Genomic DNA, 27,674 nt, shown 5'->3' with positions numbered 1-27,674 from the left:
GTAGCCAACTTTCTCTATGAACTGATCCACAAGAAAGTTCACTGACTTTGCGAAATATAGAGCATTAGCTACCGTCACCCCTAAAATCCGTATTTCTTGCGGTTTCAGAGGATTGTGGGTGGTGGGTCAACTGTTGGGAAAAAAAGGTCTTGATGCAGAATAGGCCGCCCTAAAGCCTCTATAAGCAATGAGCAAACCAAGGCTCTTATTATAACACTAAAAGCTGATCGTGTGTTTCAATACTTTTAAAATTTAAATTACAAGGCAGAAGAAGCGCCTCTTTGATTGCAGCAAAAAGCACAGTGTGACTGAAACTTACACATTTCAATAATTTATTACCAATCTGTGCCAGCAGCAACATTGTCTGAATATCTGCAAATATATTCCATTTTAAATGAAATTCAACAGCTATTTCAAAATGTATTGCAGATTAAAACTTGCAACATGCAGAAGTTTGTAAAGTGGCAGCAAACAGAGTCATAAAAAATCTATAAATAATGTGTTTTAAATATACATTTATATCCACTCCTATATAAATCCAATGAAATATCATTGTCCATGTATTTGTTTCAGGGCAGATAAATACATAGCTATTTACAGTTTGAAAAGGTGAACTAGATTTACTGCCCTGCAGTCGTACGCCTCCACCAGCCAGACAAGTTACGTACGCAGTGAAGAATTTAAAGGAATTTAATAAAAGCTATTGTATTTTTTTGGCCAAAGAGAAGTTATCACGAAATTGATTTGTACATATGATTCCAGTGAAAAATTTGCAGCAACAAACATGCTGTCTATACATCCTCAAATTTGGCACAAACATCCGCTTAGACTCAAGGAAGAACTGATTAGATTTGAGTGGTCAAAGGTATCTCTCTCTATATCCTTCCCATTCTGCTTTATGTGTCGATGTGTAACAAAAGAATCAGAAAAAAATCCTAACGCTTATTCTAATAGAACACAAGGAAAATGCTTAAATGTTCCTGCAAAGAAGCTACAAATTGTAAACGCAGAAGCTTCATACACACATGGTCAACTCAGCAGCACAGGAGATCTGTACAATCACCGCATATTCAGGACTAGTGTCACCAATTCAGTCTCTGACCAAATGTCTCCGCTTCTGTTCCCGAGTTATGGCGTTGAATAATAGACAGAAACATTATGATGTCACAGGGAAGTTGACCTTTGACCTTTCGGATTAAAACTGTTATTGCTTCATAGTTTCATCCTTTTAGACATTTGAGTGAAATGTTGTCATGAGTAATGAGTTATGGCCAAACGTGCGTTTTGTGAGGTCACTGTGACGTTTGAACATCAAATACTAATCAGTTCGTCCTTGAGTCGGCATTTGTGCCAAATGTGAAGATATTCCCTCCAGGACTTCCTGATCGGAGAGGAAATGGACAACCTGAAAACATAATACCTCCGGCCAGAGCTGTCACAGGTGCAGAGGCATAAAACAGAAAAAGTTGTCTTTTTCTGCGTGAAGGTTTAACCCCGTCTCTGCTGCTCAGTCACCCCTGATACAAGCACACTGATCTGTATTATAAATGAAAAACTTCTGTGTTACAGTGTGGAGTGGTGCTGTGGTGCTGCAGGGGCCTCTGTGGTTCAGGAGTTCAGAGTGTTAGCAGCAGTGAGGAGTGAGGAGAACAGAGAGTCTGGCCTTTGCTTCAGCACGTCTGGATGGTCTAACTCTGCCACCTGTCACACAGAACAATCCCTGTGAGTCTAGTTTTAGGAGCATACAAACTTTAATGCCATGCATTTCTGACTGTATGTCACCTCTCCGTTGTCCATGACGAGAATACGATCTGCATGTATCACAGTGTTGATACGATGGGCGATGGTGAGCACGGTGCAGTGCTGGAAGGCTTCCTCGATGGTGTTCTGGATCAAAGCGTCCGTCTCTGAATCGATGGATGCTGTTGCCTCATCCAGAAGAATGATCTGTTGCACAGCAGGGGGGGCAGGGGCTTAATGTAGAACAGGGGCCCGGCAACCTTTCGATATTATGTGTTTTTTTAAGTATTCTTGTTAATCAGTGTGCCATATCACCATTAAGATTGTCTATGGAACTGTAAATACTACTGCTAGTGTACTATCGGTTAAGCTACTGCGTGCCAATAGTGGCACCGAATTACTTACCCTTGGTGTGGAAGGACAGTTGTGTGCTATGTACTTGAGTTACAGTATGTCTAATGTACGTATATACCACTGACTTTAAAACATTTACTTTTGTGGTGATTTTAGATTAGATTAAGATTTAGTGTATATCAACCACAGAATTAAAAAAAATGATGCATGGTGCGTCCTCCTCCAACTGTACACAAAGCGCCCAACCAATTGTAAGTCGATGACAGCTGTCAATAATGACATTTCACCCGGTTTATAAACTAGTTAAACCAAACTTATCATAAAACTGAACACTCTAACATCAGCATGATAAGAACTACCTAAAATGACAGAAAGCTAAATTTATCTGATGCCTTCTTTAAATTTTCTTTAGTAATGCCCTTTCCACCAACATGGAGGTGGCGGGGTTTATGACCGATACTGCAGCCAGCAACCAGGGGGCGATAGAGATGGTTTTATAATGCTGGGTGATGATTGGATATGATCATTCATTGTCTTTCAATGGAGTTGTATCTTGATGAAATCCAGATATTGTATTAAGCTATTACGTCATCTAAATTGATAATAATGAGCACACACTAACTAAATACTACATTTTTCACACAGGAGCTTACAAAAACAGGCTTTACCATGTGGTTAATTCATATAGATTATTCATTTATTGAATTACCATTACTGCTATTAGGGATGGGCACTAGTAGTTAATTACAAAATCAAGGGATCACATCAATTCCTCGAGGGCCAGTGGAGTACTTGTTTTTCTAAACCCTTTTTTAGAACGTGACGCAACTTCCTGCAGGTTTAATGATGCATAATACAGCCTACTGCTTATTCTCAATCAAAGCAGTCACAGTTATCCTTTAAAGGGTTTTTTTTTCTACAACTACAACTTCAAAACATCGTTTCCTTACAAAAACATAATTAAATTCGCATTCTCATTCTGTTAATGATCATCCCTGCTGTGGAGAACAGGTGCCCCTCTGGCACAGAGTTGACAGGTATTAGCAGATGCTGCTTTGCCAGAACACTCTGTTTTTCCCCCCGTGCCTGTTGGACTGCCACCACTCCAGTGGGTTTTTCTGAGGATGAATGCATGGCTCACTAAAACAATCTTCTAGCTCATTGACATCTGTATTTTCAAACTAGTCCTCCTGAACAGGGTGTCTAGTGCCTCAACGTTAACCCTAGCGTCACCGCTTTCCCCCTCCATATGGTCTGGGCCTTGCACAGTAACCCCATCATGTATATCACACAACTTCTCTCGGACAGTGAGGCGAAGAGCCGGTTCCAAAAATCAAAGGTGTTTGTGTCTCGGGTCAAGTGCAGGTTTAAGCGGTGTAGCATGTGCACACACGTGCACACACACACACACGCACATAAGCGCACACAAGCGCACACAAAAAAAACGAAGACTGCTCTAGGAATCAATCACTCACGCCCATCTATCATTGCTATACTGTGATATATCTGTATATCGTGAAATATGAAATGGTCTACAGTATATTGGAATTGAATATTGTGGCCATATCATCCAGCCCTATGTTTTGTCATCACTTTCAGGGAGCTGTCAAGTCATACAGTCTATAATATCAACCTATGATTGTTGTTGAGGGAATCTTGAGCATGTGTGTTTCTATGTGTGATCATGTACACACCTCTAACACAGCTGTGGACCATCATGTAATCATGATCTGTACTAAAGCACTATGTCACTATATCACTGTTGATGTTTTGAGACTAGAACATCAACTCATTGAAATAAATCAATCCAGAGATGATGTGGGTGAGTGGTGTGAATGAATTGGCGTTTTCTTTAGAATTGGATCTGTGGGGGATTTGATTCCCTGAAGCACAAAGCAGTGTGTTTCTGCTGACTCCTTTGTATCTTGCAAGTTTACAGATTGATGTATAGAACACAACAAGACTGAACTGAGAATAGAGATAATATCATAAATGAGCAAAAGACTGGCAAAAGATACTGGTCAAGGGTGGGTTAGCTGAACGCTAACGTGAATAGAGAAAATCACAAGAAGTTACCAGTTTAATTGGTGTACTATATGGCAGTAGTAATCCTGTGGCTGTTCAGCAGCAGTAAAAATTGGCAAATGTGAAAATAAAAATAAATCAAAAGCAGCTGATACAGGTACAAACCTTGGAGTTACGGATTAGTGCTCTGGCCATACATATCAGTTGTCTTTCTCCTACAGAGAAGTTCTCTCCATTGTCCTGCACAGGTGCCTGGAGTTTCCCTTCCAGTCTTGAGATCTGAGGAAACAAAACAACAATCAAAACAGCTACGTATTACGTATTACTTCTTATAGTAACGCAGAGAGACAGAGACTTCAAACAGCCCATTAAAGGGATAGTTTGACATTTTGGGAAAATACACTTATTCACTTTCTTGTTGACAGTTAGATACTAGAGTTCAGTGGTGGAATGTAACTAAGTTTGAAGTATGTGTACTCTGGATAAATGACCACACACTGTAATAAAAGTGTAACTGTGCCTCATATTGAATAGTGAACATACTGAGTCCTTCATGTAGGTCTTCTCCAGCGCCGACCAGAGTGCCTCGTCATTGTAGTTATTGAAGGGGTCCAGGTTGTACCTGTAGGCAAACATGCATTATGACAGTTCCTGGCCTGCACAGTTGGTGAGCCAGTGACTAACCCGACACAATGTGTGCCCGTATGTAAACATGAACCTCTGTGCTGTCAGGGGTTGCTAGGGTTACCTGACGGTGCCATTAAAAAGCACAGGATCCTGGGGGATGATGGACAATTTGCTGCGCAGATCATGCAGACCAATGGTCGTAATGTCCACGCCATCTATCAGGATGGTTCCTGCTGCTGGCTCCACCAGCCTGAACAGAGCCACGCCTAGAGAGGACTTCCCTACGGACCCAAATCACAGTTTAGGAATCCTAATGGTTTACAGAGGGACACCCTACAGTCATGGCTTAACTAAACATACCAGAATGGCAGTAACTTCTGTCATTTACACATTTATATCCAAAGATGCTGCTACAAAACAGGGCTATTAACATTTGCATTGTATAAGATACATTATGTCAGGGGTTAGCTAGGGTTACCTGACGGTACAGAGGTAAAATTGAAACACCAAAGTAATTTTATGTGTTTCTTTCCAATGTTTTTAATGTTTTATGTAAAGCACTTTGAATTACCTCGTTGTTGAATTGTGCTATATAAATAACCTCGCCTTGCCTCATGAGCAATATACACTACAGGTTTTGTAACTTACACTGCATGTGTGTTTAATGTGTAATATGACACATTCAAATGCATAAATTGTGTTTTTTAGGACTCAGGACTAAATCATTTTTTTATTTTCTGAATAGCCCATCTTTATACCAAACTCAAACTGTATGTAAAACAAAGTTCTGAGTAAAAACTACTGGAGTCAGGGTCTTACCAGAGCCTGTCCTTCCCACAATGCCCAGCTTCTCTCCAGCTCGGATGAAGAAATCGAGCCCGTTCAGGACAATGGGTGTATTCTCTCTGTACCTCATCTTATAGTCCTGGAAGGTGATGGTTCCACTCTTTGGCCAGTCCTCTGGCACTTGAGCCTCCTTTATGTGTCTGGGGGCCTCAGACTTACAACTCTGTTCACAACAGATAACAGATGTGTCAGATGATGATGAACTGCATAGCAGAGGCACACGTCGCTTAAGCAAGTACTCTTCTTGAGCATTTTTAATTTTAATTTTATTTTTTATTTTTAAGAAGACCAGTAGAGAACAGAAGGATGGATTGGTGGTCGTATCCATGCAACCGCTGTATTAACAGTCATTGTTGTCAGAAGCAGAGAAGTCTAGAGTCTGACCGTGATGTATTCCAGCTGCCGCTCCACCGAGTTGAATCTCGCCTCCACCTCCGTCGACTGCCTCACTACATACTGCAGCAAGCCTGTTAGCTGGAAAAAACATAAAGAGTTTCTAAACACACATGTTACAGGTGTCTGCGATGTGTCTTTACAAAAATAAACCAAACGTTCACAAGTTTGCAGTCCTAATTTACCTGTATGGTGTAGGACATGGCCAAGCCTTTCAAAGCTGGACTGATGAAGTCATTACTGCTGAGCACTACGAAAAGAGACACCAACAATGTCATGGCCGAAGACATAAAATCCAGCCAGAAGGAGAGCCAACGTGTCCCACAGTGAAACAGCAGGAAGTGGTTGGAGTTGATGTCATTCAGTGACTTGAACCTACAACATGATAAAAGACAACGGTTTGGATTTGTGAGGCGGTATCCCTCACCAAAACGAAAGTGTTTACCATGCAGACATGCGGACCAGAGACACAGTGTCTAAAATATCACCTGCTGCTTTTTTTACTGCATGAATGTACTGTAAGGCAGAGAAGAATTAAAAACAAACAAATATTAAGGCAGTCTGTGACGCCACCCATCAGTTTCTAATGAGCCAAAATGAAGCTCAGCTCCATCCGTCACCATCTTGGCAGCGCCTGACACCTCCTTACTCCCAGCTAATCAAAGTTTGGACTGGCTTGTGAATGGAGATGGGGCGTCCAAATAAAGCAGTCTATGTAAGCCACCTGTGACAGCGCCCACATGTCACTAAAAGCAACCATTGTTTAATTATGCAGAACTTTAAGCTTGAATATAATCTGAACAGGTGAGTTCATGAGGAAAATTCACCCATGAAATTGCTGAAAGCTATATTATTTAGGTACCAGGCTGTTAACATGTATATTTCTACCGTAAAGTTGGACATTTTAACATTGGGGTCCATGGAGATTGACTTGCTTTGAGAGCCAGCCTCAAGTGGCCATTCAGGGAACATTTCAGCGGTGGGTTCATTTTTCAGCCCCGGAGGATGCCGCTTGGCAGTCATTCTCAATGAGCCTGAAAAAAAAGTAAAGTATTTCATGTTGAAGGATTGAGATATGCTGTTTCGAGCGGCCTCTTTAGCAGTACGATGTCATTGCAGGCGAGCCTGTTCTTTCAGAGCCATCCATCTTGTCACATTCTTGGTTACTGTGTGTTGACTATTTATTTTTATTTGACTTTTTTTGCTCATTTGTTAACTTTATTAACACATTCATCTCTCTCCATTTCCGATCCGTCCCCTATATGTTACCCTCTTAAATCCACACACACACACACACACACACACACACACACACACACACACACACACACACACACACACACACACACACACACACACACACACGTTCCTATTACACTTCTGCCCTTACTACAAGCCTGACTCAGAAGTTGAGTTTCCCGATTTCCAATTACAAGTGAACGCAGCATAACTGTTGTGTTATGTGACAATCTGGGTCGATAGACCAACAGCTGTCAGCAGCGTCACTAACATGGCGGCCTATTTACATTGAGCCTGGGAATGTCTCCACAGACACACATAATTCTCATACTCAATACTCAGCAAAAAGGCAAGTAGAAGTGCTTTCATTAGTGGGCCATACGATAAATCAACATTGTTTTAACTCACTCTTTGATAGATGGTAACTTAAACGACAATTAAATTAGGGCTGAGACTTCTACGCGTTAATTACGATTCATTAATTAATTACAGAAAAAATAACACGGTAAAAAAATACACGATAAACATTGCAGAACATTGCTCATTGCAGCTCCTGCACAGCCAATAATACTGACGCACAGGACACAACATGAGAGAAATGAAACGGCTGAGAAGCTGCGTTCAGTTGGCGGACATTTGAGTTCTAAGAAATGACCAAGTGGAAACATGGACAAGGGCCCGGCTGTGTAAGAATTCACCTCCCACCGGAGCTCTTCAGCCACCACTCCACCCCAATGCTGAACATACTGCAGCTAATGTTAGCACAGACAACGCTACACATGCTGTAGCTAACGTTAGCACAGACAACGCTGAACATGCTGCAGCTAACATTAGCACAGACAACGCTGAACATACTGCTGCTAATGTTAGCACAGACAACGCTACACATGCTGTAGCTAACGTTAGCACAGACAACGCTGAACATGCTGCAGCTAACATTAGCACAGACAACGCTGAACATGCTGCAGCTAATGTTAGCACAGACAACGCTACACATGCTGCAGCTAACGTTAGCACAGACAACGCTGGAGGAACTATCATTAGTTGACGGATCATTTTTGTTTCTGAGTTTTTGAAAACATGGGAGAAAAAGCCTTCTATGTTTAGCTGTTTATTTTATGCCAAGGATATTATTCTAAATATTTTTCTAATGTTAGGTTTCCACTTTTCTTGAATATAACGTACTTAGCACTGTTTTATTTTTTATACTTTATACTGCAATTTCTAGCTTGGGATCAATAAAGTATTTCTATTCTATAAACCGAAACAAATGTGTTTAAAAATAAAAGTTTACAAAAAGTTAGTGCTCACTGAAAAAACAAACACATTTTGTTGTTTAAACAAATTTTTGTGTCTATTCATAGATTAAGGCATATACCAAAATCCATTTAAATTGAAAAACGTTGCTTCTTGTGTCAAATATTGATATGTGATTCATTAATTACAAACCTCTAATTAATTAGATTCATTTTTTTAAATCGTGTTCCACCACTAAATGAAATAGATGAAAATCTTACAGATTACAACGTTAAAGGGATAGTTAACTGACTTTTTCGAAGTGGGTTGGTAAGAGGTACTTATTGATAGTAAGTGTGTTATGTCCAGTAGATGGCAGTTAGCACTCGTTTAGAGAAGCAGATAGGACTACGACATGGAAGCTGCTTTTGACGGGTGCTGCAGATGCACCAAAAAGTACTTTAGTCACCTTAAAAACACGGCCCACCTAAAAAAGTCAACACCAGTTGAACTGTGCGCGAAATTTAGAATATTTTCAGGGCTTTACCTTGCCACCAGACAGCTCTTTTTCTTTGGCACTACATTTTCTAATCGTATTTCTTTGAGCACAACAGTTTCATGCATTGTTTAAAACAAAAGTATTCTAAATAAAGTGTACATTTAAACTGAAATGGATTTTCTTTTAGTTGTGCCTTGTTTTAGGTGTCTAAAATAAATGCTGCCCCCACACACAGCAGTACATTGCTTATCCCTCGTGTCAGTACTATCGAGAAGTAACTCATACAACCTCACTTAAAAATAGCCTAACTATCCCTTTAAGGAACTCTGGTATCTTACAATTTTATGTGGCTGTCGCTTATGTTGTAGGCATGGATGGTGCTGAGGCCCTGCAGGGTTGAAGTGGTGAGAGAGATGCAGGGAGAGCGACTGATGTTCTCCATCCTCTTCATCTGACGGATACTCCTCTGGAAAATACTACAGAGGAAACGCAGCTGATATTCAGTACACCTTAAACAACTCTTTCCTCTCCATTCATGCACCTGCTTTTAACATGTGCAACAGTTTCAATGAAAATCTAAGTCTTCAAAATAAAATGACATGAATGTTACTATATTCACTTAACATGTAATCAGCAGATAACAGGTCGTGAATGACTATGATCTTATTTTCCAGCGACCTCGTAGAATATATATATATATATATATTCTTTTTTTAAATCATTTTCTAGATGTCACTGGTATTGACTCACAAGAGAATGAGGGTGAACAAAGCTCCCATAACAGCCACAGCTACCAACATGGGGGGGAAGACAGCCGAGATGGTGATAATGACGAAGGTGACCAGCAGGCAAAACTGCATGAAAGGGTCCATGTTGAGGGGAAGCACAACGTCCACTTCATCTTGATCTTTGGAGAAACGGTTGAGAATGCGGCCTGTTGGTGTCGTGTCAAAGAAACTCATGGGACTGGAGAAAATCTGAGAAAGGAAAACAAAAAAAATCTATAGGGCTTATAGCAGATCTGAACATTTATTATTAACTCCAAACATTATCATATGGTATTAATGTCCAGACTTGATTTATTGGACCTTGGCCGGAGTTTTCTTTTCACACATGTGGCAAATAACCGAGGATTTTCCGTGTCTCTTACTGAAAAATAATATGTTTGGTTTAGGCGAGGGGTAGTCCAGGGTAGAGTGTTAGAACGATTTTGGTTCCCAAATCTTGTTGTCTCTTACATTTTTTGCACAGTGAGCTGTTTTCTTCACATATGGGCTCAATCAGACAGGAAGACTGTGTTCCAGGGAGCCGGAAAAACATAAATTCTGTTAGATGTCCGATCACGCACATGCCTTCTCACATACAGCTCCTCGGGTAATGTCTAGATCGGGTGTCTCATACCGATCCATGAAAGGGCCGGTGTGGCTGCAGGTTTAGATTTCAACCAAGCAAGAACACCTGAAAACCTGAAAGCACCATCATGAAAACCTGCAGCCACATCGACCCTTTCACTGATTAGTTTCAGACACCCGGTCCAGATAATTTCAGGTATGTCTAAAAGGGGAATTATTTGATGGAATATACATTGCTGGTTCCTTCAGATGGACGGCTGTAAAGTCCTCATCACCCAAAGTCCACAACCTGGGTGTCCTCCTTGAGTGTGGCAGCCCCCAACCTCTGGAACACTCTACCCACAGCTCTTAAAACCACTGCCTTTGGCCTCTAGATTTTTGTGTTCTTTGTTTTGCATGAATGTTTGGTTGTCCATCCCACTTGTCCCTTTGTCACTTTGTAAAGCATCCTTGGGTCTCTTGAAAGGTCCTATATAAATCTCAGTTATTCATCCATCCATCCATCCTATCGGGTTGCGGGGTGCTGGAGCCGATCCCAGCTGACATTGGGCGTGAGGCGGGGTACACCCTGGACAGGATGCCAGTCTATCACAGGACACATAGAGACAAACAGAGACAGCCAACCATTCACACCTACGGGCAATTTAGAGTCATCAATTAACCTAACACGTGCAAGTCTTTGGACTGTGGGAGGAAACCAGAGAACCCGGAGAAAACCCACGCAGACAGGGGGAGAACATGCAAATACCACACAGAAGGGCCCCAGACGGGATTCGAACCAGAAACCCTCTTGCTGTGAGGGGACAGTGCTAACCACCACACCACCGTGCTGCCCTCAGTTATTATTATTATTATTATTATTATTTTTATTATTATTATTAGGCATTCAACAGTACCTTCTTGAACATTGTGTCGTGGAGTTTACAGGAGGCATTCAAGGTGACCCAAGAGTAGAAGAAGCATTTGATTAAGGCAAGTATCAACGTGACAAGCAACATCACGCCATAAATAATTTGGTAGAAGTGCAGGTTTGGGTTTTCTGAGATGTCGCCCGGGTTTGATGTGTTACTGAATGACTGTGAAGGAACAGAGAATATGACGTTACAACAAACTGTTTTATCAACAAGAATATACTGTATATACATGTTATCCTATTATGAATATTCTCACCACATGGTGCAGATATGTGGAAATATCATTGCCTCGTGGATTAGATCTGCTCATGTGTGATCAGTCGATAATAATTGTTGATCACAGTATAAGTCGGCATATGCGGACTATACTGAGTGACAAATGTTTGAGGCATTGTAAAGATACATTTATATATAAAGTTAAACAGAGATGTGGCAAAATCCGGTTGTATGTGGTTAATGTGGGAGTGAGCGCTGAGTAAAATAAACACAATAAAAAAGACTGAGAAAAGTCAAATATGTGATTTGGATCCATGCCAGGTTCTTGCAGGGGAACAAACATGAGCTATCTAGATCTTCTTTACAGGTATTTGCTATGACTAAAAACTGCAATCACACAATGTAAAGCGCAGATAGTAAAACTGTGTGACCAGCCAGTACTGTACTGCACTGTACTGGCTCTGTTGCAGAGAGTTGGCAGGCAGTGAACAGTAGAGATAGGTAAGTGTGGTGACTATCTTAAAAACAAAAACGCATTAATCGCCTGCTGGTGGCTTGAGGACGTACTTTACATGAGTTCAGAGGGAAAAATAGCAATGGAGAAAATATTAGGCAAGGTTGGTCTCTTTGGGTGATGTTCCCATTTATTGCAATGAAAAAAGGTCAACAAACAGAAAAATGACCATTTAGGTTATGTGGCTTGCAAACAAAAGATTCCTGGCTTTCCTCTGGCTGTCGGTAAGAACTGTGTGCCCACCACCAAACAACTCAAGCAAATCAACACTCATTTGAGGCAGCTGGCAGCTGCTGGGTGTAAAGCAAACAAAGAGCCCAAAAATACTGCACCCTTGTAGTAAAATTAAAGCGGCACAAAACACTAACTAAAAATGTGGCTCATACAGCAAGTCTGTACTTGGGACTGTAAAGTGAAGCCCTGTCTCCCTCTACTGGAATCTTTTGGGTGATTTTAATAGGGATTATTTCTTAGTAGATGTCTATTATCATCATGGGGCGGCATTAATCCTGCACACAGGGAAATACAATTAAAGTTGAGTTAAGCTGAGCAGGGAATTCAATAATGCGAGTGTAAAGACGGTATATAAAGAGTTTATATCTGTCCTGGCATTGACAGACAGTGAAGTTATGTGAGGAAAAATAGGATTTGCAGAGCACATGCACCTCTACCAACATCTGTGCACACCTGTGTGTGTGTGTGTTTGTGTGTTTGTGTGTGTGTGTGTGTGTGTGTGTGTGTGTGTGTGTGTGTGTGTGTGTGTGTGTGTGTGTGTGTGTGTGAGGGAGCGATATGGTTCTCACCCCATCACCCTGCCCCAGCCAGTAGCTGAGCCACCAGTTGCTGAAGGCTGTGGACCCAATCATCAGGATGACGTTTATGATGACAAGGAAGGAGATGATGTATCCTGCAGCAGCACAGTCACATCAAGCATCATCAGCGAGGTTTTCTATGTGTGAATCATGTGTTATTGCATAGATTTATGCCAGTGCATATGTGTGTGTGTGTGTGTGTGTGTGTGTGTGTGTGTGTGTGTGTGTGTGTGTGTGTGTGTGTGTGTGTGTGTGTGTGTGCGTGTGTGCTGTATCAGACCTCCAGCTGCCTTGCAGTATTGGTGGTAGATTCTCCAGGAGGCTGCCCCTTCTGTGGCGGACTCCTGAATAACCAGCTTATCGCTGACAGTAGCTTCAGAGGAAGAAAAGGATTTTTATAGGAGCATAGCATGATCAAAGTGACTCCCATTTCCATCTGCCTGTGTCCTGGTTGATTAGACACAAATATATCAAAAAGTGTATATGTACAATGTATAACTTCACTGAAGGTCCATTCAGATATCTGCTACATTTACACAGTAGTTTGAAATGCAATGCATCGCATATTCAGGTAACTACAAAAGCATCATAATTATACTATATTTATACAAACACTAGGATGGTAAACAATCAAGCTGTCTTGTTTTTAAATCTGCTGCTGTATTTCTATTTAGGATATAAACTGAGAGGCAAAATTTTTTATATTTCTTCCCAACTGCCACACTCGATGGCAAAGTAAATGTCAGATTATCTGTTTTGGAAAGTTATAGAAAATTGTCACACACAGCCACCCCCCTGCAGACATTGACCATCCAGACAGCACTTCTGGCCATTTCACTTTAAAGAACTTGAAAGTAGGTTGCCTCATTAAAATGAAACCATATGAGTCTTACATCTTGCAGATACTGGATATATTACACATGACTCTGCACCAACATCAGAATTATGATTTAATGACTCACATCTTTGGTCGACTGCCATTACATCCTCCACTTCGTCCGACATGTCGAATGCTGAAAGTAAACACAAATGTGGGAGCCAAATATAAATGACAGAAGAAATTTGTGTCCTCTCTATACTCCAATAAAGACATAATAAATAAAACAAGAGTAGTAACAGTATGTTGAGTGTATGCTTGTTGTCCTGCCTGCTCTTGGTTTACAAAACTCTTTGACCTTTTGTCATCCCAAGTCCCTTTGTTTCCTTGATGGACGGCTAGCACTACCTTTTACCTCCTCCTGGTTATATATTTGCTCTTTTACAAGCAAACATTTTTCCAATGACACTTTGCTCCACAGAGAATTGGGCCTAAGCAAAGCAGCCCGTTGCCTCTATCAATACAATATCCCATGAGTCATGACTATGTTGTGACTGATTCTGCTGTCTGAACGGATTTTATCCATCTGTTTCCACCAGTTACTATAGAATGGGCTACATTTCTAGTGTGTCTTTGTGCTAAACTCTATAATGAACTCAATGAACATATTTCCAATAATTTAAAGTTATCTACTGATTAAGGGTTTCCATACCTGGGTTTACTAGCCCGCTGTCTGTATAGTCTTTTAACTGTATGTCCTTCTGCGGGGCATCATCATGGGGAGACACTTCCTCCTCCTTCTCATTCTGAAAAAAAAACAAAGCATTACTGCTGAGTCTGAACAAGTTCAACTCACTTTCACCCGAAAGAAGGTGATGAACCTTTAGCTAGTGCCTTTGTATAAGACATGTTCCTTCCACCTATAAACCTTTGACATCCCTCAGCATTTAGTTAACAGCTTACAGAACATGCAGCAGTTTATCGTTTTGAGCTAGTAAAACATTAGATAACTGGCGAAAAGGTTTTACAGCTACTAAGTCAAAGGAAAGGCATATAACGGCAGAGCTACAGTACGTCTGAGTTTTGTACTGCCGCCTTTTTACTTCAGAATCGTCCATCTGGTAGTTGGTGATGAGCTGAGCGTAGCGTCCCTCGGCGTTCATCAAGGCCTGGTGGTTTCCAGCCTCCTGCACTTCGCCATCCTCCAGAACCATAATGTCATCGCAGAACTCCAGATACTGACAGATACAGGCAAGGACAACCATGTCAACAAACCACCGCAGCAATGTTGGTGTTGTTGTTGTGTATTTGACAATCATAGGTGCTCTTATCTACTGTAGGTTACAATACTGCTCACGGTTCATTATAAAGATAGTGGCAGCACCGGGGGTTTTAATTACCACCATATGCTGCTATAGATATTCTAATCTAAAATAATTTAAACATGTTAAAACGTAGGCAGAATTTACTATAGGTATATATGCTTAATAACACGCTATTTAGGATTTATTATACGCTGAAGAAAATAAACTGTCTATTTTCCGACCTGGAGCTGGTGTGTAATCAGTATGACAGATTTCCCCTGGAGCTCTTTCTTAATGCATTCTTCAAAAATGTGTTTCCCCACATGAGCGTCGACAGCAGATAGTGGATCGTCAAGGAGGAAGATGTCCTTATTGGAGTAGACAGCTCGGGCCAGGCTGATCCTCTGCTTCTGCCCCCCTGACAGATTCAGTCCTCGCTCTCCAATCTACCAACCAAACAGCAGAGAGCTACCGAGAACACTGGCAACAGGGTCTGCTACATCATAAAATCCACTTTTCACTTTTAATCATTTACAACAATGTCAAATAAATAAAGAGAGACATTTGGGATTAAAGAAATTCTTAGGCCACGCTCATTCTATCTTGTTGACTCATTTATTAGTGGATTTAATCGACAGATCTCCACAAAGAATCGTACAAAAGCACCACTTTAAATCTCATGTTTACCAGGGATGTGCTTAGACATTTCTTGGATTCAAGTTATTGAACGTGAACAAAGCATAACTAAAGACTAAGTGACTATGACCAAAACGGCCTATTAGTCAACTAAGAGAGGGCAGCACTAGAAACTGACAGTGAAGACATCCAAGTACTCTCACCACCAAATAAACTCAGAAACGTTACTCAGATTTGGATCTCAGATTGAGTCACACATTTATGCTAAATTCAAACCGGCTGAATAAATAGGCCTGGTATTTAACTTATAATTAATAAGGTATGACTAAAATTTCAACAATACTTTTTGTCATGCAATGCCTTTAGCAAACTCAATGTATTTGGCAGAAGCTGATTTTGTCCTGTCTCCCTAAATGACAATTTTTTTCTCACTTTCATGGTTGCAATAGGGGACAGCAGAGACTAACATTTCATTGACATTTATTATTCAGAAATTGTACAAAAAAAGGTATTCATGTATTTGTTTACAAATGGTTTTGTTAATCTATAGACTACATTACAAAGTGATTCATTATTTGATATTCTAATGAGTAATAAAAAGAGGAACTGTAAAAATAAGCCACAAATGAAATATTAATCTTAAAATAAATAGTTTGAAATAAAAAGGCCTAACAAAAACAACATAAAACTGTTAAAATTACATCAATGAATTCATAAATAGAATTGAATCAATTTAAGTATCCCATAGTTGTGAGTAAGCAAGGGGTTTCTCAGCACACACCAGAGGGTGTTGGTGTTTAAAGTTTAAAACAGCATGCAATAAGAAGAGCTCCTACCTCAGTTTGATCACCGTGTGGGAGGATTTTCAGGTCAGCCCTGAGGCTACAGACATCAACAACTCTGTCATATCTGAGGAGTAACACAAGAAATACCTTAAAAGTCAAGTGCCTACAGTATAGAGTATGCAACATAATTAGATTTGTTAACTCAGTTTACTTAAGAGTGAAAACGCCTGGAATGGGATAAAACATCATATCTAAAAAAAAAAAAGGTTTTGTATGCAGCTTCTTATGAATGGTAATATATTTAATATTAAAGTTATACTCCATAAGATTTAAGACACCTTGTTTCTTCTCTGTAACTACATATGAGCATGTTTTTTCAGATTCCTCCATCGTCCGTCACGTTCACAGTCACTATGTGTGTTGACTTTTTTTTTTGTTCTTTTGTAAACTTTATTGAAACACATTTACGTCTCTCCTTCTGGTCCGTCCCCTATATGTTGGCCTCTTAAATCCATACACACACACGTTCCTATTACACTTCTGCCCTTACTACAAGCCTGACTCAGAAGTTGGAAGTTCCCCATTTGCAAGTGAACGGAGCATTACTGTTGGTGACGATCTGGGGCGACAGACCAACAGCTGTCAGCAGCATCACTAACATGGCGGCGTATTTACTTCTATGGAGGGAATGTCGCCACAGACACAAATATTGGAATACTTAGCATAAAGGCAAGTGGAAGTGCTTTCATTAGTGGGTCATATGATCGGTCACCATTGTTTTAATTCACTCTTTGATAGATAGTAACTTAAAAGACAATTAAATAAATGAAAATCTTACAGATTATAACTTTAATGACTCATCCGTCCTTTGTTTGACTGATGTTACAGTCACGGTCAGGGCGACCGTTGGGCTGTTTGCGAGTTGCATGAAATAAACCAGGTGTGTCCGTTTGGCTAAAAAATTAACAAAACGCCTACATGTATGTTGACTTTTCCTTCAACTTCATAAAAAATAATGATTGACTTAGAGCACAAGTATAATGGGCCAAACCACAGTCATAAAAGACAGCTGAGTGACGTGACTCATCACAATACTGGGCACAAGTCAGCAGTTTCGCTTCACACCGACTCTGGCGGCATGGAGAGGTTTACTAATGATGAATGAATGTCCAAATAACAGAGATGACCTCTGCTCATGTTTGACTACCAGCCAGCCAGATGCAAACTCTCAGAGATAAGAGGAACTTTCTCCCAGTTAAACATTTGTCACGTGAGATATAAAGAAACATGAGCCCTGTTTATAAGGTCTGCAGCAATGGGGAACAATGGTAACATATTAACATCAAAAATTGGAAACCCTTAGTAAATAATACCAATATTGTTTTCCACATTCACTAATAATTAGCAATGCATGTGGGTTATATGTGATTTTATACTTGGACTGGTCAAAAGGTTCCCCCATCAGGATGTTTTCCTGAACGGTTCCATGAAAAATCCAGGCCTGCTGGGAAACGTAGGCAAATGTCCCATCGACTGTGAGGGAGCCCTGCAGAAGGTGCATCTAAGAAATAAAAATGAGCAGACAACCGTATGTTACTTAGCATCAGTTAGATCTGGTTCGGAGGTAACATAATAAGGAGCATCACTTAGCAACAGCTGCGTAACAGAGTGGCAGACAATAAATCAGTAAAAATTAGTAGCAGTCGATAAAAATGTAAAACAGGATAAAAAAGACAACCTGTTCCAAAATACTGGAAATCAGTGACGTCTTTCCACTCCCAACGCTCCCACAGACACCAAGCAGATTGCCCTTCAGGAGATAACACAGATAACAAAGGTTTACCTTTATCCCAATCTAGTTCACCTAGTTCTTGTATCCTTACTAGGAGAACACCTTAGTCAGTGTGAAGGAGATGTTTCTCAGGGTTGGCAAGGTTCCAGTCCTCCCATTCTGTGACATCTCCTCCACTTTGTGTCCCTTCACCCCATTGGCTGAGCTGGGTGAGATGGTCTGGTTGGTCCAGGAGAAAGTAGCATTTTTCATCACTATTGCAGAGTCACTGTCTTTTCTTTGAATAAGGTAAGCCTCTGGATTCTGGATCAGCAAAATTTTCTGAAACAGCCACACATCATATTTATAAGCTTTTTCAAGGTTTTGAAATTGAGACTTTAATTGCAAATGAGACCGAATGCTGCTCAATATCTGTCTGGATTGGGTTGAGTGCAGACTGCCTTAAGTCAATGATCTTATCTCTGGTCTTAGACACATTCAACTTAAGAAGAGACTCTTTACACCATGGCACAAAGTCACCGACTACTGGGCCATGACCTGGTTTGTCTCATTGCAGGAGGCTTAGTATAACAGAAAAATCTGCCAACTTTATAATATGTCTGTTCTGGTATTTACTTTGGCACATTCACTCACTAGAAGGTACGATATTAAAACCTTGCAGTTTCAATTGCTGGAAGACATCAAAGCTTCACAAGTGGCATCTTGAGTTGACAAGACGCCTCAACATGCCAGTTAGCCAATCAGCACATTAACAACACAACCCAAGGTTGATAGAACAAATGATATTTACCATGCACAAGCACAATATCACTATCATGAATTGTTTCTGCTGAAGAGCTCAATGACCACAAAATAATCTTGTATATCTTGTTATCTCTATACCTAAGACTTGGTTGTGTATGACCAAATTATAAACTGGCTTCATGATCACAGTGTAATCCGTGTCGTGTCCTGTCTCCTGCACACTCCACAGCCGCCACCCCTCATCTAAATCAAACAGAGTATTTCCAGCAAGTGAGAATGCATCTGACACTGACAATCTCCTGCTGTGTGCTACATGAGAGAAAGGGTATCCTGCCCGGACCTCATCTGTTGGACATATGGTCTTGAGTTCATTCGAGAAAATGAGAGGAGTTTACCCTTAGTCGTTTGAGTGACACTGCAGCCTCGGCCATAGCCCTCACAGCCAGGGGCATTAAACCCAGGCAGAACCTCATGGAGTTGAAGATGGCGATGGTGGTAAAGGCCTAATAATAACAAAGAATGATGCTCACAAAAATGGTTTTAAATGGACCACAACACTCTAGTGGCTATCACATAATTCTTTGTAGCCCACTCTGCTTTAGTAAGAGCACCAACATTTTGTGGCGAAAATACTGAAAGATAATCATCTATACCCATATTTATTTCATGGCTCAGACCCAAACATGCTGTTACTTAACAGAGCTCCTTGTTTTGTCTAACTACATACTCACAGGCTTCTCTCTACATTGTTTTTTTTTTCAATACACCTGTATTACTCACCAAAATCCCACAGTGTTCATGATTGCAAATGTTGCTGTGCTGTATTGCTCGGCTACTCACATCAGACGTGTTGAGCTTTAAGCCCAAAGAAGTGTGTACAATGAAGGTGAGGACAGTGGCAAGGGTCGGGACGATGCTGGTGATGCTGGAATTGGAATTCTGGAGGTAACTGAATCTCTGCATTTCCTTCCTCTCATTTTTCCTTAAGCCTAAAAGAGAGACAACAACACATATTTGAAGAACACTTTTTGTTTTTTATTTTTACTTACAGACGCAGTCAATACAAATATGTGAAAAGACTCCGATTCCCAACAGGCGATGCAAATTAATTAGGATTGAAATATTGGTGAAAAGTAACTTGAACTACATGGTAAGTTTTGAAATGATGTGTCTGTGATACTGGACATCCACCAACTCTGTCAAACTAAAAGAAAGATGTGTTAGTTTGCTCCAACTGTGGGCGGTGCTTGGCTTTGGCTCACTTCTTTTCAACATGGCACACGGATCAAAACATTGTTATATTACAGCTAAAGAGTACAATAAAATACAGTATGTTTCTAAAAACATTTCAAAGGAGAATCCCAGTAACAGAATCACATTTGGTCAGCACTGCATAGTTTGACTAGTTTGTCTGAGTTTTTTAGGCTTGACAAAGAAGGAATATTGTTTATCCTGGCCATGGTTGATGACGGAAAGAAATGTGACTACAGCTGTCCAGCATGAATAAACACATATAAATAAACAAATGATCCCATTGCAAAAACTGCAAAATCAACACAGGGACTACCCCAGAGGCAGGTTTGAGTATTTTGCCAGGTGTTTGAAGTATGTCTGTGGACAGACTGCAAAAAACTGTGCAAGAAACAGTCACGAAACTTGAGACGTTTGTAGTTGGTCTTAAAATGAAGGTTCAGTTCAAAGATGGGTGTCGAAGCAAGAGCACCAGAAGAAGTGGGGTAGGAAGTAGGGAAGAGGCCAAAGCTTCACTACATTACGCGCCTGGCCTGATTTGGCATTGAGGCTGGTGTGTTCCCATCATGAAATGGTCTCTAGGTTTTGTGTTTGCACAAAGGGGACAGTTTAAATGATGCCCCTGATATTTGGTATACAAGACAGATTAAAAACTAGGTCTGAGCAAAAGAAAAAAATATATAAATGCAGCCTCCAAGCTTCATACCTGTGATCTTTTTTTCAAAGGAATCTTCCCAGGCGTACATCTTTATAAGTTTAATGCTGCTGAGAATCTCATTCATTGTGCGAACACGACTGTCTGTTATAAACATGGTTCTCCCTCTGAATCGGTTAATTAGCTTGGCCAAGCCCACCTGAAAGCAGAAAACATACTATTAATTTGAATGACAATGGAAAAAAGACGCAAGAGAGCAAATATAGTCAATTTAGGGTTACCCTTGTGGCTGGAAAAGTTTAGGAAAATACCTCATATGTTACATGGAAAGCTTCAAATATTCATTCAAATTAAACTGCAAATAAATATGTCCGTAATTATCCATGTATTGCCTTTAAATACTACAAACCTTAATTCAGTATTGTTTGAATAAAGACTAGGTGGAAATGAATCGGGACCTTAACGGTATAGCATGGTTGTATGCCTCTGCACACCTGTCAAGTTGTGGTTTACGTACATCTAAACGGTCCAGACATACAAAACACGTAGTGAAGACCATGTACGAAGACATTTAATAAAAAGGTATTAAATGTATTTTATGGTGAAACATGGATGCTTCACGCACATCATCTTGGCAGCATAGAGAATTTAACACCACAGTTTAATGGGATTAAAAGATTAATGTCACCGATTCAGTGTCCGACCAAATGTGAATATGAACAGAAACATTATGATGTCACAGTGAAGTTGACCTTTGACCTTTTGGATATAAAATGTCATCACTAATTTTTTTTAAATGTTTTTAGACATGTGTGAAATTTCGTCATAATTAGCATAGTCATTCTTGAGGTATGGCCAAACATCTCCAAGCGGACCTTTGTGCCAAATCAGAACACATTACATCGAGGAGCTCCTGAGATATAGCGCATCGACTGGAAGGGGACTGTCTCCGATATAATTATTCTGTGATAAATGAAACCAGTTGTCACACCACACATAAGTCATGGTCTATATTGGACAGACCATGACTTATGTGTGGTGTGACAACTGTTTACTTCACTGTAATTCTTGTATTGTACCGTATTTGTTGATACATTCTGATAATTGCAGTACCTCTTTGTAGCTCTGATTGTGACGTACCCCTAGTCAAATCTGAATTGATTTATTTTCATACAGTATAAAAATATAAGTCTAGGAACTATGTGTGCTGTTTTTACTGTACAGACCTGTATGGGGAGGAAGATGATGTAGATGCAGACTCCAGTCAGTGAGGTGTAGCCCAGAATGAAGCAGGCATAAACAACACACACAATAAAGAGCACTGGGGTAGCCACCAGGAAGCTCCCAAACAATGTTGCCTCAAATAATCTGTGGCCATCGCTGGTCAAAATGTTAATCATCTGCAAGGGAGAGAGCAAGAGAGCAAGAGAGCAAGAGAGAGAGAAAGACTGTAATCCACATTTTCAAATATTACATTCCCTGGGCAAGTTGCTTGAACTAAAAGAGTAGGTGAATTCCACAGTTATGACAATTAAATCAAAAGCCTAACACCTCACCGACAAGGTTCAGCAGAAAGCAAGAAGAAAAAGAGAGATATCAAATTAAACGTTTGATAACGGTGCAATATTCAAGAAGTGCACTACGCAAAAAAAAGGTCGCCTGTGACACAAAGTACAGTATACTGTAGTGCATAAATGATGCTTTGAGAGTACGAGTTTATAATAAATCTGCAAAAAACTCTGCATACCCCCTTAAATTGTGTATTTCTAGTGATAATAAAGTCATTTGGAGACACATGAACGTGGTAAACAATGAAAGATCCTTTATATACTGTACACATGGTATATAAAGGGTCTTTCAAAAATATATTGTCTTTCCACTACATCACTTATCTTACACTACTCTTCCGTCCACCACCAGAATATAACACAATATTACAAATGAAGGGTGAAGAGATTCTGGTCTTTACGAAAGAAATGTAGGCACCCAGCGTTAAATAAGCATTGGCCCTTATGAACATGTTGGTTTGTAACCAAGCTTTTACCTCTCCCATTGAAATGTCGGTGTGCAGCCGCAGAGAGATGACTTTCTGAAAGGCCACTGAAGACAAGGCACCCTTCAGTCTGACTGCAGTGCGCAGGTTCAATGCCCACAGCAAGGATATTAAGAAGGCTTTGCAGAACTCTGAGGTGAACAAAGCGAAGGACAGACCAACACCATAGGATACTGTGGAATTCTCTGGGTCATCCACATAGTTTAGGATCCTATAGACCAGAACAGCCTGAGAGGACACAGGGCTTTGTTATACTTGAAAAGAGCATTAAACATTAGACATGACAAGAAGTCATTGACAGAGATTTAGGTTGCCTTTCTTGGCTTGCTCAAGTATGTAAATTCCCAGCACTCCCTCGTTGAATTAGCATACAACTTGCATTTTATTTAACAGTGTTGTACAGTAACTCAGTAAATTTACTAAAGAAGAGAACTTGTACTTGAGTTCTCTTTCATCCTTCCTGACTGCCAGAGGCAGTGCTTAGCACTGGATATCTTGTCCTGTCTCAAGCATGCGCATTGATATCAACAAAGTCACATGTGACCTCAGCTGATCCCAGACTCAGGTATAAGTTCCTGTGTCATCCATGAGATCATTTCCGGTTCATCTTCTTGCTTATGTAAGTTAACTCAAGTTAACTTACTGTGGTAGCAGCAGCTACGGCTAAGTGATATACCATCTGAGCTCGTAGTTAGTAACTTTGTTGCTCTGTCATCCCCAGCGCGATGACCATTAATCATTAGTTAATCATAGCCGCTTAGCCTAGACGTAAAGACAATTAAGGCTGCAAAGACGCTGACATGCTCCTTGTAGCACAGCCCCAAGGGCTCCTGCATGGTACATTCCCTTAGTGCTGGATGCCCTTTGCCTCCCTTTGAGCCCTGGGCACTGGCAGAACTGAGTTGGTTATCAGCCTCGTCTGTGAGTGATTCATGTTTGTTGGTACTCTGCTTACCCGTCATTTTGGGGCCAAATACTGTGGATTATGCCCAGTGTGGGCCGTTATAACGTGGAAGCTAACATGTGCATGCGGTGGTTGAAACAACTGTCTATTATGGTGATCTTACTTTCAGAACAGTGCCTGTCCCGCTTGAGCGTGATCATTCCTGCAGGCGCATGCACCGTTCTCTGCCATTATGGGTAGGGTGCCACCCTACCAGGAGTGTCTCAACGTCGTGAGACCCTGGGAGGAGTGCCCTCGGAGCACATATGTGCCACAAACTCATGGGTGTCGCAAAGCACATTCTCCAGAGACTGCAGAGTGAATATTTCCACTCCGCATCCATTGGGTGTGGTTCTTTACCTATGGAGGTAGAACTCAGGACTCCTTGTGACTCTGTTGTCATAAATCAATGTTAAGCACTGCCATTGGGGGTCAGGAAGGATCAAAAAGAATGAAAGTTGAACTGCGGTTCTATGATACCTTGCTGACCACTAGAGTTAATGGTCACTCAGAATATCATGTTCTCGCGAGAAGATTCTGACGTAAATTATCTTGTGGATGACACTTATACCGGAGTCGGGGGAGTGATTTAATAATCGACATGTGCAAATGGAAGATATCCAGTGCTAGTCACTGCCTCTGGCAATCATCCAGGATTCATAGAACCATAGCTACATTCGTAACATTCGTTTCATGTTAGTGATACTTGTTACTTTTCAATTTAAGACACGTTGAACACAACAAAACACAATATATTATTTGAAGGTTATACCAGTGGTTTCCAATCTCGTAGGCTTATGACACCTTAGAAAAAGGTAGGACTGTATCTTTAAGAACCCCTTCTGAAAAAGCCCAGTCTGCTCTGATTGCTAAGTGTTTCCGGGTCTTCTTTTTAGTCTCTAGTGTGCCTGCTTTATTGGCCCCTACAGTGCAGAAATATGGTGGAAGTAGTGTCAATCATCCCGGTATTTTTAGGCTTCTTGAACCACTGAGCAACTTTCATTTGAATGAACAAAGATTTACCTTGAACGCTGTATTCAATTCAAAGATTTTATAAAGCACCTCAACCTGCTTTAATATCAAAAAGACAAGGAAATCTCACTTTTAACAATCCTGAACCTTTACAAAAAAGCTCTGAATTCTTACTAAAACTTCAGAGAAGGACAATAGATGGAGTCACTAGAGGAACCACTGGTACTGGTGACATTTAAAAAAAAAAAATTCAAATACAATTACCGGGCCCAGAAATACTGCCACCATGGTAAGGGCACCAACGATTGAAGACAGAATTAGCCTGGTTCTTTGAAAGCGTAATATCACACGAAATATAGAGGCCTTCTCCAGGCCCACCTTTGCCACTTCTTCCTCCCAGAGTCTGTGGAGCCTGCGCACAAAGCAGAGTAAAACAAAGCAAAGTACAGTAAAACAGTAAATGGCAGAGTGAAACAGTAACACTCACAAAATGCACTGTAAATGTTCCCCGTTCTTCATCATTTCCGAGCATTTTCATGATTCCTTTTTCAAATACGAATTTCAGCAACTACAGTAAGCTTGTCACATGTTATGGCTATGTACTGTACTGCGGAATGAGCTAGAAGAGTGTCAAACCTTTCTCCGCTGGCCTCCGCTACATCGAAAGAAGACAGGCTGAGAGAGCTAATATCCAACTTATTCCTGAACAAGGCCCACATCATGGGGGTCATCCAAGCAAAGGTCGAAAACGACAGGAAACCTGCATCGTCCAGAGGGTGAGACCTAGACATGAGAAAGATCACCCAATATGCCATGGGTAAAGATATGCAGTATCCATGACCAATAGTACTGGCCAGTATTTGTCTGTAAACGCATGAAAACAAACAGATGATGTCATCAATGACACTAACTGGGATGAGGACCAGCGGAAGGGTTTGAGGGTCTGAAGGCTCTGGTTGTATTTTCCAAATAGGGTAGGGTAGTCCCTTTTCCCGTTGTCTGGATCTGTCTGTTCTGGAGTAGAGGCCATGGATCCAGTTCTTCTTCGGAAACCATCTTGTGTCTTAGAGAGAGAGAGTGAACGAAAGACAGAAAGAAACAGTTAAACAGAATAAGAAACAGAGAAGGGGAGAGCCTTTTGTCAATATTCCTTAAGAGTCTCAAAAAGTGGATCAAACAGATCTGCAACAAAAACACAGGATGCAGGAGAAACAATCAGAGAGGAAAAGGTCTCAGGCAGTCAAAGCAACAAGCGAGAAACCAGGAGTGTCCTGGTGGAAGCTACTGTTTGTTCTGTACTTACAAAAGAGTCTTGTTGAGTGTTGTTGTTCTCCAAAGAATAGCCTTTCTTCATTTTGTCCTGTACCAAGGACAGCAAGCATGCAATGTCACCACTTTACTAGCCGACCAGAGAGTTTAAGTAGCAACACAGTCGTCATATAGGATGTGTTACGTGTATTATAACAATATAACAGTAACAGTAATAATCAAAATATGTCACATGGTCAAATAAAAGGTTAAACAGTCTTACTAACAACATGATGCAATCAAAAAGTACGGGTATTGATATCAGAGCATGAGAAGCATTTAAAACAGTGGCTTTACAAGAAAACACAGCCTTATTAAAATATAAGGTCCTTGAATATATTGAAACATTGAAACAATGAAATGTCCAGCCCAGAGTCCAGATATAAACCCCATAGAGAATCTCTGGGAAATCCTTGGCAACAAAGTAAAGTCCCGTGGGCGCAGATGTGCTGAAGTCATTCAAAGCTGTGGCCTCTACATTCTTATTCATTTTTGAATCCTATAGCCCGAAGAAAACAATGTTTAAATTTTCTCTTCTGACAAAGTTATTACGGTTTTTCTCACTGTTTTTTTTCACATAATAAAGGTTTTGTTGAAGTGCCTTTTTCATTTAAAAGAACATTTTATATATCCTATATACATATATATTAGTTTTATATAAAGTATATGTATATATATATATATATATATAACTTCTCATGATGTATATTTATTTTCTACATGCTTGTTTACATCCTTTTATTCATTGCTAAAGGGAGTTTGAGCTCTAAGACAATGCATAACTTGAAACCTCATTACTAGTCTTTCAAACGTCAAAAATAACATCCAAGAACAGAAAATTACTTCATTACAAGAATCCACCTCCTATCTGTCTTTCCCCTCAGTTCATACTGTGTCAAAGTTCCAACAGCAAAACCATATGCCCATAAGTCCATGTGACCCTTGTTACTGCACAGCAAAATTCACGGAGCTAAAAATCAATACTTTAAACCCTGACATGTGTGGAGTATTTCTGTTCAGGTGAAACCCCTGTATGTGTCATGATATATATTGATGATACGTATATAATATTTGGTACTATAACTACTATATAATGTTTGGTACCTGCTTGTACGAACAGCCTCCTGCCTCCTCCGTATGCTGGCGAGCTGTTGCAAATTGAGGATATCAGCGGACCACTGGCGTCCTCTTCAAAGAGACTGCTTGGGTCTTCTGTGTGAGACTTTGGTTTGGTAATCCAGAGTAAAATTTAGATTTGCATTGTGCTATAGATTCTGTGAAATGGAGCATTTGGAGAAGCAGTGAGGACATCTCCTGCATTCACCCGCACCTTCTCTTGTAATTGCAGGCATTTGAATTTGAACTAATGTTTGCACAGCGATATACTTAAAACTAGTCCAGCTATTCCAGTCTGTTGAGTGGCTGTTCTATCATTTTACGTTAAACAATTATTTATTTTGGATTATTCTATTGCCAACTTAACATTTGGTATTAATATTTTACCACTAGGTGTGTGTGTGTGTGTGCGTGTGTGTGTGTGTGTGTGTGTGTGTGGGTGTGTGTGTGTGTGTGTGTGGGTGTGTGTGTGTGTGTGCGTGTGTGTGTGTGTGTGCGTGTGTGTGGGTGTGTGTGTGTGTGTGCGTGTGT

The 27,674-nt window shown here is 40.5% G+C and overlaps 1 protein-coding gene across 1 annotated transcript; it reads right to left on the bottom strand.

The window, feature by feature from the left end:
- Positions 1-1,608: 1,608 nt before the first annotated feature.
- abcc12 (ATP-binding cassette, sub-family C (CFTR/MRP), member 12) lies at positions 1,609-25,749 on the bottom strand (the record flags this gene model as incomplete). Its single annotated transcript, XM_083915317.1, has 29 exons — positions 1,609-1,701; positions 1,783-1,947; positions 4,285-4,398; positions 4,663-4,741; positions 4,868-5,027; positions 5,566-5,755; positions 5,977-6,066; positions 6,171-6,360; positions 9,298-9,435; positions 9,710-9,936; positions 11,208-11,387; positions 12,759-12,862; positions 13,048-13,140; positions 13,730-13,780; positions 14,297-14,390; positions 14,688-14,822; positions 15,131-15,334; positions 16,361-16,433; positions 17,746-17,870; positions 18,048-18,119; positions 18,204-18,422; positions 19,241-19,348; positions 19,686-19,834; positions 20,803-20,950; positions 21,978-22,151; positions 22,796-23,032; positions 24,984-25,131; positions 25,356-25,502; positions 25,631-25,749. 29 exons carry the CDS (start codon positions 25,747-25,749, stop codon positions 1,609-1,611), a joined length of 4,026 nt encoding a protein of 1,341 aa, XP_083771443.1.
- Positions 25,750-27,674: the final 1,925 nt, after the last annotated feature.

Source organism: Echiichthys vipera, assembly GCF_963691815.1.
Source record: "Echiichthys vipera genome assembly, chromosome: 1".
Classification (NCBI taxonomy): Eukaryota; Metazoa; Chordata; class Actinopteri; order Perciformes; family Trachinidae; genus Echiichthys; species Echiichthys vipera.
This window is presented reverse-complemented; position numbering and strand designations above follow the sequence as displayed.